The 13,671-nt window shown below is 38.0% G+C and overlaps 1 protein-coding gene across 2 annotated transcripts in view; it reads left to right on the top strand.

Annotated features, from left to right (window-relative positions):
• Window positions 1–13,671, top strand: part of TMEM117 (transmembrane protein 117) — a 529,693-nt gene that overhangs the window by 432,961 nt on the left and 83,061 nt on the right. The window contains exon 7 of one of the 2 annotated variants that reach the window (XM_079938385.1): window positions 10,198–10,272. The exons of the other annotated variant lie outside the window; for it this stretch is intronic. Coding sequence (XP_079794511.1) covers window positions 10,198–10,272 — 75 coding nt within the window. The remainder of the gene's footprint in view (window positions 1–10,197; window positions 10,273–13,671) is intronic. 2 annotated transcript variants of the gene reach the window in all.

The raw sequence follows: 13,671 nt of genomic DNA, 5'->3' as shown, positions 1-13,671 counted from the left end.
GGTGTTCCTTTGAATCGAGCGAAAAGAGACATTAACCATTACTTGGCACTTTATCTTGTTCATTAAATACCCATCCATTTGCTAGACCTTTTCTTATTACTTTCATAAGGCAATTTTGTGTTTTCCTCTCCAGAGGCATTGTAAGTGACCAGAACAAAGGCTCCATTGCTGAAGGGAAAGGAAACTTCATTGTGTTCTGAATTTATGTGAGATTTCACAGGATAGCAGATTGGTTTTCTCATTGCTACAGGCAAAGAGAGGCCTTTATAAGAGATTAAGTGTTTTAGTGTTAGTGTTTTAAAAGAGAATAACAATCTGGCATGGCTTTGTTTTGGTTTTTGGGTTTTTTTGGTATATAACATAGCCGAGGTGTGAGAGGCTCAAGAGGGTTCCTAGAGTATATTATGATTTTAATAGATGATGATTTAAAATACATTATTGTTTTTAAAAATTAAATGAAATTGAATTCTTTGTCTCATCTAAAAATTGATGTATTTCTTTTTTATTTCCCATGGGATAGTTTAGCATAGTGAAGAAAGCCCTGGACTTTGAGTAAGGAAGCACTGGCAAGGTTCCGTATCTGTCTCTCACTTGCTATAGGACCTCCTCTGGATATTTATAAAACTGAATTTATAGCACTTACGCAATAATGTCGTGCATTACTTTTTAAAGGCTATTTTATCTTTTTTCATCTAATACTCCTCCTAACTAACATACTATTATATGTAAAATATCTGCTTTGGCCAAGTGGCCTACTGGTACCTCATTGAACCCACCTTAAAGTCAAAGGTACTAGTAGCCAAGTAGACCATTATCTTTTTTTTTTTTTTTTTTTTGCGGTACGCCAGCCTCACTGCTGTGGCCTCTCCCGTTGCGGAGTACAGGCTCCGGATGCGCAGGCTCAGAGGCCATGGTTCACGGGCCCAGCCACTCCGCGGCATGTGGGATCTTCCCGGACCGGGGCACGAACCCGTGTCCCCTGCATCGGCAGGTGGACTCCCAACCACTGCGCCACCAGGGAAGCCCTATCTTTTAATTTGTTTAAATTTATATATGTGAAAAAAAAATTGTATATGTGAGAGCATAAATTCCCTGATTTCCTACTACCATCCACCATCTTTTACCCTCTTCATATAGTTTTAATTATTCTTGCAATAGGTTCACTAAAATCAGGGACTTGAAGTAGGAAAATGTAACATTAAAATTTGCAGATATTATGGACTCACTCAAAAAGTACTTCATAAAGAGAGATGGAAGGAAGGATAGTCAGGATTTATGCAGGCAGAGTCAGCAGGATTTAGAACGGAAAGGCATTCTAGATGAAGGAAATGGCATGAAAATGTGGAGTCAGTAAAGTACTGAAGTGTGTACAGAGTGGCCAGAGCACCAGTTGACTGAAGATGGAGGGCCCCTGCTGAGGAATATATCAGTTTGGACCATTTTGGCTACAGGTAACAATAACCCTGCCAAGCCAGCTTAATCAAAGAAGGAAATGTATTACTGCATTATAAGGATGGCCTGCAGAATTAAAGAGGAGGGATGCAGTAGCATTTTAGGGACACATGAAAGCAGAGACTAAAGTGTAACAGGGAACCCAGTCCTAACTCTTATTCTCCATCTCTCATCTTTTTCTCTTTCACTTCTGCTTTCTTTTTCTCTCTTACTGTAAAGCAGCTTTTTCTGCTTTCCAGTTCACGTAGAAGAAGGTGGCCACAGCCAACACCTCAGAGGGAGACTACTCTTGGCTGTCGGGTCTAATTCTGGATTCCAGGGAAGGAATAGCAGGGACTGGATTGTCCTGCATCCAGCTGTGAACTGACTGGGGGTGAAGCAGTCCCAGAGAAAAAGGGGGAGAGGTTGGGCCTCAAAAACCAAATTAATACAAGGAGTTGAAAATGGGGCCCCCAAAGTAGGTCTGTTAACTCCTTTTCTCTCTCCCCCAACACCTGGTCAGCCAGCCAGGCCTATCGATTCATTGTTTGTTACGTCTCTTGTAGCCATACCTTCCCTGCTCATTTCTCTGCCACCATTCCAGTCCTGGCTCTCCTCTATACTATTGTAAAATAATTTCCAGTGAAACCTTCTGCCTCCAGATGTCCCCTTGTCCCACACGCCCTACACAGCTCACCTTCCTAAGCTTCCAAGCTGAAATGCCATGTTGTATATGTCACTTTTCAACCAAAAATATTGTCAGTGACTCCCATTGTCCGAGAATGAAGTCCAGACTCTAGGAGCTCTCTCTCAGGGCTCTCCACGGTCTGCCCTTGGCTGTGTTTTCCCCCATATTTTCTGTGCTCTGGCTCTACCCAGCCCTGAGGGCTGTTGCTTGGCCCCAACCACAGCACGCTTATTCCAGGATGTCTGTGAGCCTCTGTTTCCTCCTCAGGTTGTATCTGTCTCCTGCTCTGCTCATTTACACTTTACCATTGAAGACCATTCCAATGCCCTCAGTAAAGCCAGGGGATGAATTCCGCCTTGCAAGTCCTGCAGCACATTTTACCTGAACTGCAGATCAGCATTTCACCTTTTCCTGCTCTATAGAGCAGAAACCATAGCTTATAATGATATATCCCTGGAGCCTCTCTAGCACAGAGCCTTACAAGGGCGGCAATAGGCCCAGAGTAATAGAGGATAAAGAAGTGGCATTTCAGCACTGAGTCTCATGCAAACTCTGTCCCGCTCTGGGAGCATCATGTTGAAGTGCAAGGAACTAGTGCATGTGGTGAGAGAGTGAATTTAAGGAAACAGCCCCAGAAGCCATATATAGTCAAGCTTTTTAAAAATATCTAATACAAATGTCCTAACAAGTCCATAACCAGCTAAACTCTGATCTAATCCACTTTATGTTCACATATTTTAGACAAGAGAACAATAGAAAAGTAGCAAACTTCGTGGAAATGGAGGCAGTAGTTTTACTGAAAGGTTTTCCCTCATTAGAATTAAGTGATTTAAAAGCAATAGACCCTAGGCTTTTCTAATGGTAGGAAAATTCAACTTATATGATTGAAAGAGATTTTAATGTTTGGTTAAAAAAAAAAAAAGAAAAGAAACCATTAGAATATGATATTACTGCTGTAAAGATTTTATTTTAACAAAATTAGTAGGCCAATTCTGAATACTTGTAGAGAAAGTGCAATTATTTATTTTTATGAATATTTTAAATAGAATTTTGTATGTTTATTGTGAAAACTATTGGTTGTATCACATATTTCTGTAGTTTTAGGAAATTCACTAGAACTAAGGCATAAACAGTTGCCAGTAAAGTATAACATGACTCATATAAATCACACATTACTACAGAACATAAGAGGTAAATTGTACAGAACACTTCCCTCTGAGGAAATCTTATCTCAAATTCATTTAATATTTATAATTACGTCACTTAACTTTTATATACTCCTTTAATTCCTTGCATAAGTATTTAATTTGCAGTTCTATCCCACCTACTCATCTTTTCTGCTAGATTGAAGAAAAGATATACCTAAGACATATAAGAATTAAAAATACAACATGTTATAGAGTAAGCAAAGAACAAAAATGTGTCTTAGGAGTTCACCAAAAATAAAGAGAGAGAGAGCAGTGTAGACATGTAGCCAACGTAGTGAGGGAAAGCTTCAGAGAAGAGATTAGATTAGAAGGACAGGCAGCTAGAATTTGAAAAGGCAGAGCAATGAACAAGAAAAGTTTTCTAGCTGGGAGTAGTATCATAATCATCAAGGTAAGAATCAGTTTTGTTCCATTAAGTTCAGAAAATGTTGACAGATTCATTTCTAGTGTGCACTGCACCCGGTGCTGGAGACAGGGGACAGGGGGAAGGCATATCAAAGATCAGTGACACACCGCACAGGAGTTTGTAGCTGCAGAGAGGAATTCACAGTTTAATAGAATAAATAGGAGTAGAAAAGTAGAGACATTTGAGAAAGACTATCTTTATTTAGATGAATGGTTCAGGTAGAAAGTAAAAATTCCCACCTCGCACTTTTAAATTCAACTAACCCACGCTGCCAGGATCTATTTTCTGATATGAAGGCTTTAGAAGAAGGAAGTTTCTCTTCATAAGCTAAAGAACATTCTGGGCTTTTTACTAGACAAGAAGAGAGAGAGTGAGAGAGGGAAGAGAGAGGAGGAGACGGAGTAGGAGAGGTGAGAAGCCAGAGAGATGGATACAGGCAGGAGCGAGTGCAGGAGCCAGTGTGTGGGGCAGGTGGCAGGATTAGGCAGTGGTGATGACCACGGAGGCTGATGAAGTTATATCTATGGGCAAGTTTCTCATAAATGCTTTACATAACTGGACTCTGGCAGATTGGTGTAAGGAGATTAAAAAACTCTTCAGCTTCACAACTGGACCAGTGTAGCCTAGCATCAAGATAGCATCTGCTGAACAAGGTGCCCAGGAGGTGGATACAGTTGTGAGCTAAATTGCTAGAGTTTATAGGTAACTATGGGAAGGTTTTGCACATATATATGTATTCTTGAACCTTCCTTTTCTTTAACAGCCTCTCCCCTAGAAAGCTTCTCGCATCATCTTGTGTGTGTGTGTGTATCTTAGATTTATGTATATTATGTATGTAAATAGATACATAATATAGATAAAATACACATCATATATGTAATAGCTCTATGTGCTTCAAGGTGATGAGAGAACTCTTTTAGAAGAGAGGCTTTTAAAGAGAAGAAAAAAGATTCAAGGATCATATTTTCATGAATACATGTGTGAAAACACTGTTGATACATCCTTTCAATACTTCTCGTAATTTCTTGTAATTTATCTATATACCTGCCTATTATCTTTGTACCTACATACCTGCCTTCCCCCTGTAACATGTGAGCTCGAGGAGAGGAAATGTATTTTTTCATTCCCACAGCTAACTCATGTTCAGTACATTGCAACTTTACCATAAATATTTTGCTGAATGAAAGAACAAAGGAATGAACATAACATTATTTCAGGAAAGCCAAAGATCATGAGATTTTTCAAGAAGTAAAATGTTTACCAACAGCAAGAGAATGAACCATCAATACTATTAGATTAAGTCATATCCACTGAAGTATGATCCCACAGTAATTAAATATCCAAATAAAAATTTGAATAAAATGCTCAGTTAAGTGTTAAAAAGAACTCTTTGGACTAGTTGGAAAGCACATAGAGAGAAGTGATATTTCCTGAAAAGTCCTGAAAATATTTCAGTGCATTAATTCTTAATGCACTGAAGAAATAATTATGAAAATTACATTCAACAAACATCTCACTGTGTAACATCTAAAAATCTAATTTTTTTTTTCTGTTTCGTGCATCATTCTTAGAAGCAGATTGACTAGTTTAAAAAAAAATAGACATTATGCCTCTTGGTAGACTTTCAAACTCTGTTGACCTGACTTTTAGTAGGGCACTTCTTTTGAGGTCATAATTTTTGAAAGTGGAGTCAGTTCCTTTAGAACGTAGGGCAGAGCAACAAGTGTGAAACTATTTTAATTAAAGAGCCATAGTGTTTTGACAAGTGGTCATCTATTTTTCGGATAAGTTATTTCAACTGTTTTGCTTACAGGTTACTTAGAAAGGGTTGTTTAAATGTCTGTTCACCAGTTTTAACATATTGTTAACATATTGTTCAGCTTTGGGAATACTTTATATAGCTTTATTCAAAGTATTTAAAGTTCCTCTTCACATTTATTTTTCATCTTTATTTTTCTTATGCAAGGTCTACAGTCCTATTTGAAAACGCAGTAATGGTAATTTCTGTTATGGGTCCCACATGTTGACATGGAATAACGGTTAATTCTTTAAATAGTTCCTAGATTAACCATAAATGCCTGTTCTCTTCATGATATGTGTCTTAGAGGTTGAATCGCAACTTTATTTACTGTCACCGTTTTGTGCTTCTGACATCATTGTTGGTCCAGTGGGTAGACAGACTGTTATATATTTATATATATACAGATATAAATCAATATATTTATTAGTGGTCCCAGAAACTGGTCTCCACATAGCAGACAGACTTACCACGGTAAGTCATGTTCACGCAGCCTGACGGAGGCCAGCCAAGTGGGCAGGAGATGCCAGAGAACAGACCTTGGCAGGTGACCCAAGGTATCAGGAACATTTGGCAGAAGGTAATAAGTGAGCTGGAAGCATTGGGGTTATCAGGCAAAACAAAATTTAGCATCCAATCATGGGTACTAGTGTGACAAATACACTCACTCGAAAATGAAACTAATAGTCTGCTTAGCATATGAAATAGATCACAATTTTGAAACAGGCAGTAAGTTCTATGAGGGATTATTGTGAGCAGGAAAGATCACGGAAGTCTTTATGGATAATGTGGGGAGAATGTAGCTTGAAGGAATTATAAGATTTGGTTAAGCGAGCGGAAAATAGAGACATTCAAATTTTAGCCCCATTTAAATGCTTCAAACCCTGAGGTATTTTTTAAAAAAGAGCTAGAACGTGTTTAAAAAACTGGGAAGATATAAATTCTATACTATTGCACATGAGCAGTAATTTTTTCAAAGCCATGCTGAGGCAGCAAAACAGATCTCCCATAAATTAGTATTTTTCCAGTGGCTGCATTGTTTCCAGGTGCTGTGGAATGATCAGTGCTTGATCGTCATCCTGAAAGAGTTTTCCAGCCCTGGCCTCCACCCCATCTTTGTGTGTGTGTATCACGATTCTCCCTGGATGTCTTGTGTAGTGTTGCCACTTATTGCATCAACTGTACATGACAAAAAAAGTGCAATATCGAAGACTGACATGGTTGGTCATTTCATCAGGCCCTCAGCTTCACTGGGGCAGGTTTCAAACAGAGTATTATACTTCAGGTCAGAGCTTTATAAGTTTTTTTGGAGAAGGTAATGAAGAGGATGTGACCCCACCAGTTGATCCCAAGCAGGACCTGATACTTGAAGACTTCTCCCTGCTCCCCTGTGTTTGGTATACCTGCTGTCCACTTTTCCCATAGTGGGAGCTCTTTTCAAGGGTGCAGGCTTGAGAGATCAAAATCTAGCGGAGACCATCTGACAGGTAGTTTCTAAGTCAAAGGTCCATTAACTCTGGATTTGAACATGCAAGAAATACTGTGCAGCAAGCGGCTCAAACTCCAGTCTAGTCTAGTTAGACTAGAGATTGGGTCTAATACTAGGAGACCATAGTGAGAACCTTTCATAGTGGAAATGAGGAACAAGCTTTGAAGAGGGGCAGAGTGTGCAATGGAAACATAACTGGACTAAAAAGAAAACAGAGATGGAGGGAGACAAGGAAGCAGGGAGGCAGAAAGAAATGTAAAAGGCTAGCATTCACTGAGCACTTACTATGACCTGGATGCCTAGACACACTATATCTTTTTTAATCTTCTCAAACCCCCCTACAGGATTCATATTGTTATTATCTATAATTTTATAAATGAAGATGGGAATTGCCCAAGGTACACAGATAGAGTCTGGCTTCAGCAGAATGGGGATTAAAAAACAGAACTGTATGACTCCAAAGCCCATACATTTTTCAGACCTTGTAATATTGTGTATATCAAATTAAGTAATATACACAAGTAATGTCCAAAGCAAAGCACTTGACATGTGGCAGGAAGCTTGGTGAATGAAGGGAACACTCCTGCAATAGACTAGAGCCAGGACTCTATTTCTTTTCTCTTTTTTAAAAAATAATTTTATTGGAGTATAATTGCTTTACAATGTTGTGTTAGTTTTTACTGTACAGCAGAGTGAATCAGCTATATGTATACAGATATCCCCTCTTTTTTGGATTTACTTCCCATTTAGGTCACCACAGAGGACTGAGTAGAGTTCCCTGTGCTATACAGTAGGTTCTCATTAGTCATCTATTTTATATATAGTATCAATAGTGTATATATGTCAATCCCAATTTCCCAATTCATCCCACCCCCCCCCTTTTCCCCCTTGGTATCCATATGTTTTTCTCTACACCTGTGTCTCTATTTCTGCTTTGTAAATGAGATCATCTATGCCAATTTTTTCAGATTCCACATATATGCGTTAATATACGATATTTGTTTTTCTCTGTCTTACTTCACTCTGTCTGACAGTCTCTAGGTCCATCCACGTCTCTACAAATGACCCAATTTTGTTCCTTTTTATGGCTGAGTAATATTCCATTGTATATATGTGCCACATCCTCTTTATCCATTCCACTGTTGATGGACATTTAGGTTGCTTCCATGTCCTGGCTATTGTAAATAGTTCTTCAGTGAACATTGGGCTGCATGTGTCTTTTTGAATTATGGTTTTCTCTGGGTATATGCCCAGTAATGGGATTGCTGGGTCATATGGTAGCTCTATTTTTAGTTTTTTAAGGAATCTCCATACTGTTCTCTGTAGTGGCTGTATCAATTTACATTCCCACCAACAATGCATGAGGTTTCCCTTTTCTCCACACCCTCTCCAGAATGTATCATTTGTAGATTTTGTGATGATGGCCATTCTGACTGGTGTGAGGTGATATCTCATTGTAGTTTTGATTTGCCTTTCTCTAATGATTAGTGATGTTAAGCATCTTTTCATGTGTTTGTTGGCCATCTGTATGTCTTCTTTGGAGAAATGTCTATTTAGGTCTTCAGCCTATTTTTTGATTGGGTTGTTTTTGTTGTTGTTGTTATTGAGCTGCATGAGCTGTTTGTGTATTTTGGAGATTAATCCTTTGTCAGTTGCTTCATTTGCAACTGTTTTCTCTCATCCTGAGGTTTGTATTTTCGTCTTGCTTATGGTTTCCTTTGCTCTATTTCTTAGAGTGTGATCTTGGTTAAGTCACTTCATGTCTAGGAATCCATTTTCTCATCTCTGTCATGACAATTTTTTCCTGACCCATGTTATTTTTATGATAGTCTTAAAAAGGCCCTTGAAGTGAGCTATTTTTACATATTGAAATTACATAATCTGGATAGAAGAAAACAATTTGGTTGGAAAAAAGTTTCAGCGTTATGCTTTGCATTACAATTAATCATTCAGGCTTCTTTTGATCTTTGCTAGAGAAAACTATAATAATGTGGTGGTATATAAAGACCTTGGAGTCTCAGTGCATTGCAGCCATAATATGCTAAAAGAGATGTATGCTAAGGGGATGATTCAAACCCTTACCTGATCATAAAAATCACCAAAATTCTTACAAAATATGTGAATTCTCTGGCTATAGGAAGATTGCCAGAAGTTTCTGGCTTCATATGTGTGCAATGGTGCCAGGGGATTAAGCATTACAGATGATTCTTGTGACCACGGTCACCTAGAAACCGGTTAAAAATGCAGATTCTTGGGTCTTCTTCTTACAGCTAGTGGCATCAGAAGTACTAGAGGATTTGGCCTGTGAATATGCATTTTTATTTAGCCTAAATGTGATTTCTCTGAAGCTCACTGCTCTAAGGTAATGACCTAGAAATAAGTGAATGTCTATAGTTACTACGATTCAGATAGCTATACATAAAAGAAACCCAAGAAAATTCCAAATTTCCAGATGGTACTTGGAATTTATTGCATTTGATGAATTGTTCAGAATTCTGCATTTCTCCTATAAAAATACATCATTCCTGTGGTGCATATTGTGAAAAGCTGAACAGTTAACATCAAATATGTATGTGGTGCACTTTTCTCTAATTTTTGATGAAAATATATTTTATAAATATCCCTTTGCTGAAAATGTATTTATGTCTGAGATGCTTACCATTTATTTAATCTTTGTTTGATTTCAATAGCTGCGTACGTTTATTTGGCAAGTTGAGTAAGATCTAAAGTATAGTAATAGCATGAAACCAAAGAGGTATATATTTCTCAGTTTTATAACAAAATTAATTTCTACACAAAAGTATGTCTGGGAGAAAAAAGAAAATTAGTAAATTAGTTGTTTATAATTCTTTTCATTCCTTCTAAAGTGAATAGGTAGCAAGGAATATCGTTTGTTTTAATGAATGGATTGATAGGTATGGATGCAAAATTAGGAAACTCAAGGACATAGAGGCAGTTCCTGCTTATGCAGTAGGACAGTAGGAGCCAGGAAGCTGGAAGGAGTTGTTGTGGGAAAAGAAAGAGAGAATACATAGAGGTGGCAGCTGCTACAGCTAATAGAACTCGGGAGAGAGAGAAAAGTTTTGTTCTATCATATGCAATGTTATACCCAGATTCCCAAGAAAATTTCAGTTAAAATATATATTCTCCAATCCTTTTGGCATTATTTTCCTCCAGCCCCATCCTGCTTTTTCAATTCAAGATGGGCTTCTGGACAAGATTCAGGGGAAGGACAAGGTTGTAGAGGCCAAGGTACGTTTTGATTACACACGTATGAAAATTAGTGGATGTAATGAGTAAGTGTAGAAATAAGATCTCAAGGGGGCATTTGCTTTATCTTACGGCTGCCTCAATTATTAAACATTTGAAATTCTTTCGTTTTTGGGTTTCCATGGAACTACCTCTGTACTGGCTCAAAGCCGAACTGTATGTCTCTTTCTTTTCAATCCCATTTGTCAAATCCCCTTCCTCTTACTACCTTTAAACATCAGTATACTCTGAGGTTCTGTCCTAGCCTCTTTATCTTTTCTTCCCAGCTATTTTTCCAAGGCAGTTTCATCCACCACCATGACTTCCAGTCCTTATAGACTGATCTTTCTCTAATATTTCCCAAGTCCAGATGCCTCTGCTGAATTTCAGACCTGGATATCTAACTGCCCACTGGCTATATCTGCCTAGATGTTCGATGGGCTTCTCTGGTTTATCATGTTTAAAACCAACCAGTCATGAATCCCTCAGACTGCTATCAACTCAGTCACTCAAATAAAAAAAATTGGGAAATATAAAATATGTTTCTCTCTCTCACATATCTTCCAGCCAACAGTCAAGCTTATGTGTTCTTTTTGCTAAACATCTCTTGAATTTGTTTCTCCTTTAGACCCTTTAATAAACCTCTTCCTCAGTTCAGGGTACCATCAACTTTCACTTACATGAGTACAATAGTATTTTGCTTCTTTTAGGCTAACCCCATTTCTCCAAAATAATCTTTTTAACATAAAAATTTGATCCTCAAAATTCTTCAAATAGAAATTCATTTCCATGCTATACTGGGCCTTTTATCATCTAGTCCATGCCTTGCTTCTCACCTATTCCTGGCTGACACCTTCCCTTTCCTCCCTGATCCCCACCCTTTACATTTTATATTCCATTAATTCTTAAATACCTATTGATTACCAAATTGGTAAAGTCTTTCCTCATGGCACAGGCCTTTGCACATGCAAAGAGTGCAAGAGAGGCAAGAGCCTCTCCTCAATGCACATGCTTGGTTGCCCTCCGCCATCTTTCAACCCTCAGCTTAAATGCTATCTTCTCTGTGAAGCCTCATCTGCCTCTCTCAGATAAACTAAGTGCTTCTTTTCTTATATGTCCATGGAAATTTTTATAAATTTCAATTACAGTTATTCCCCTATTGAATTACATTTATTCATTTGTATGTATATAACTATTTCACTGAAAAGTTGTGAGAACTGTGTGGAATAGTTAGGTCAAACAGAGAATATTCAACAGATGTTGGTTAAACTTAGACCAGTACCAAGACCAGTACTGACAGGTTGCTGGGACTCAATAAACATGTTTTAAATGAAATTATTTATAATATTTGCAAATAAAAGTAATTTTTTTTTAGGCTTTGGGGTCAGTGTACTTGTATGAGCTACTTATAGGTTTTCTAGTGAGAATTGTATTTGTATTGATCAGAAGTTGAAACCTTTGTTTTTACAGGGCTTATTTAAGGTTTTGTTGATATTAGACAACTTATACATTAAATTTGGTGTAGGTTCTAGAAATATTTATCATCTAATTCAATTTTCTTTATATTTTGCAAGACACAACCATCATAGACCCAGAGTACAGTCTTTGTTCTGACTATACTGTGTGTTTCCCTGAGCCCAGTTTTTGCTCACGTAGACTCTCCTAGTTGAAACTGGTATCCTCCACGACTGCTATTAGCATACCACTTACAGACAGGTACAAAAGAGGCTAAAAGAATAAGAAATTTTGGTGCTATGATTGCTCCTCCCTGTAATATGAAACAGGCTAGAAAAGTCCTGATTGAAAAGTCATCAGAAAGAGATTCTGAGCATGACAGACCTGCTATATTTTTCCTAATCCCTGAAAGAAGGAAAAGAGGTAAGAATATTATGACTAAGCCTTGATTTACGCTGTCACTGTTGTTAGGAGAGACATGGTGACTCCCCCAGAAGGGCTTCCTTATGGATGGAGTGATGGAGAACTACAACTGACTTTCACATTAGGAGTAAAACCGTCTGTTATTATGGGTGAGAAAACGACACCAAATAAATTAACACTTTAAAACTTTAAAAGCTCATAATCCTAAATTCAGTCATAGAGAGTCCATGATACTTTATTAATTTATAAAAATAGCAACCATCGGGGCTTCCCTGGTGGTGCAGTGGTTGAGAGCCCGCCTTCCTATGCAGGGGACACAGGTTCGTGCCCCCGGTTCGGGAAGATCCCACATGCCGCGGAGCGACTAGGCCCGTGAGCCATGGCCGCTGAACCTGCGCGTCCAGAGCCCGTGCTCTGCAAAGGGAGAGGCCACAACAGTGAGAGACCTACGTACCACATAATATTAATAATAACATCAGTCTGTTTTGTATCTTAGTATAGAATCACTCAAGGGTTCAAACTTAGTGACAGATATACATTTAAATATATATTTACTAAATTTTTATAATAAAATTATAAAAAGTTATGGCTTATTTTGATGAAGAGAGGAAAAAATTTGTAGATTTTAACAAGGTAAAGTGGGAGAACTTGAAAAAGGGATTCTAATCAAATGAGATGTTGTAACTGGAAAAATCTCTAGCTGTATGATCTGGAGGACAATGAACTATAAAAAGGACATAATTTGATTAGAATAAAATGAGTTGATGATGTTTATCAGACAAGCCTTGTCATGGAGAAGACACTAAACCTATCATCCTCAGCATGGTCCAGGTGTTATTTCTTTCTGCATTTGTATGGTTAGCAGCTCAAGAACATTTTCTGTTTGACCTCTAGAGTTCTCTTGATAATACAATGTGTATTTTCTGAGATGGTCCCAATGAGATAAATACTTAAATGAATAATGGAACTTCTCAAAGATCTAGAGGGTTTAGCAGTCTCACTCTTTCTGTTCAAATTCATGAGCCACTTCATCTCACCACTAAAATGGCTTTCTGACTTCCTCATCTCTCAGTAAGAATAAGTCTGATATGTTTTTGAATGTTTTAGACAATTATTTCCATCTCTGAATGATTGTGACTTGCTTATGAAATCAGAAAGGGTAGAGCATCAGCCACCAAGCTTGATGGAGGTGGGCCAGTGTAAGTAGTTTCAATACTTCTTTTGAGATCTGTTTTAAAGCTGTGCTCTAAAAAAGGGAATTTGCAAATCGAATTAATATACAACCATAGTCCCATGATGCACAGTAACCTTCAGGGATGTTTCAAAGCCAATCTGCCAGAAAGATTATGACAATATATACACACCAACAGTGACTAAAAATACCTGGCATGGTAGGCAGAATAATGTCCTCCCACCACTACACACACACACACACACACACGCACACACACACACACACACACACACACACACACACAGAGATATTCACATCCTAATCCCTGGAACCTCCAAATATGTTAAAGT

The sequence above is a fragment of the Stenella coeruleoalba genome (assembly GCF_951394435.1).
Source record: "Stenella coeruleoalba genome assembly, chromosome: 11".
NCBI lineage: Eukaryota > Metazoa > Chordata > Mammalia > Artiodactyla > Delphinidae > Stenella > Stenella coeruleoalba.
This window is presented reverse-complemented; position numbering and strand designations above follow the sequence as displayed.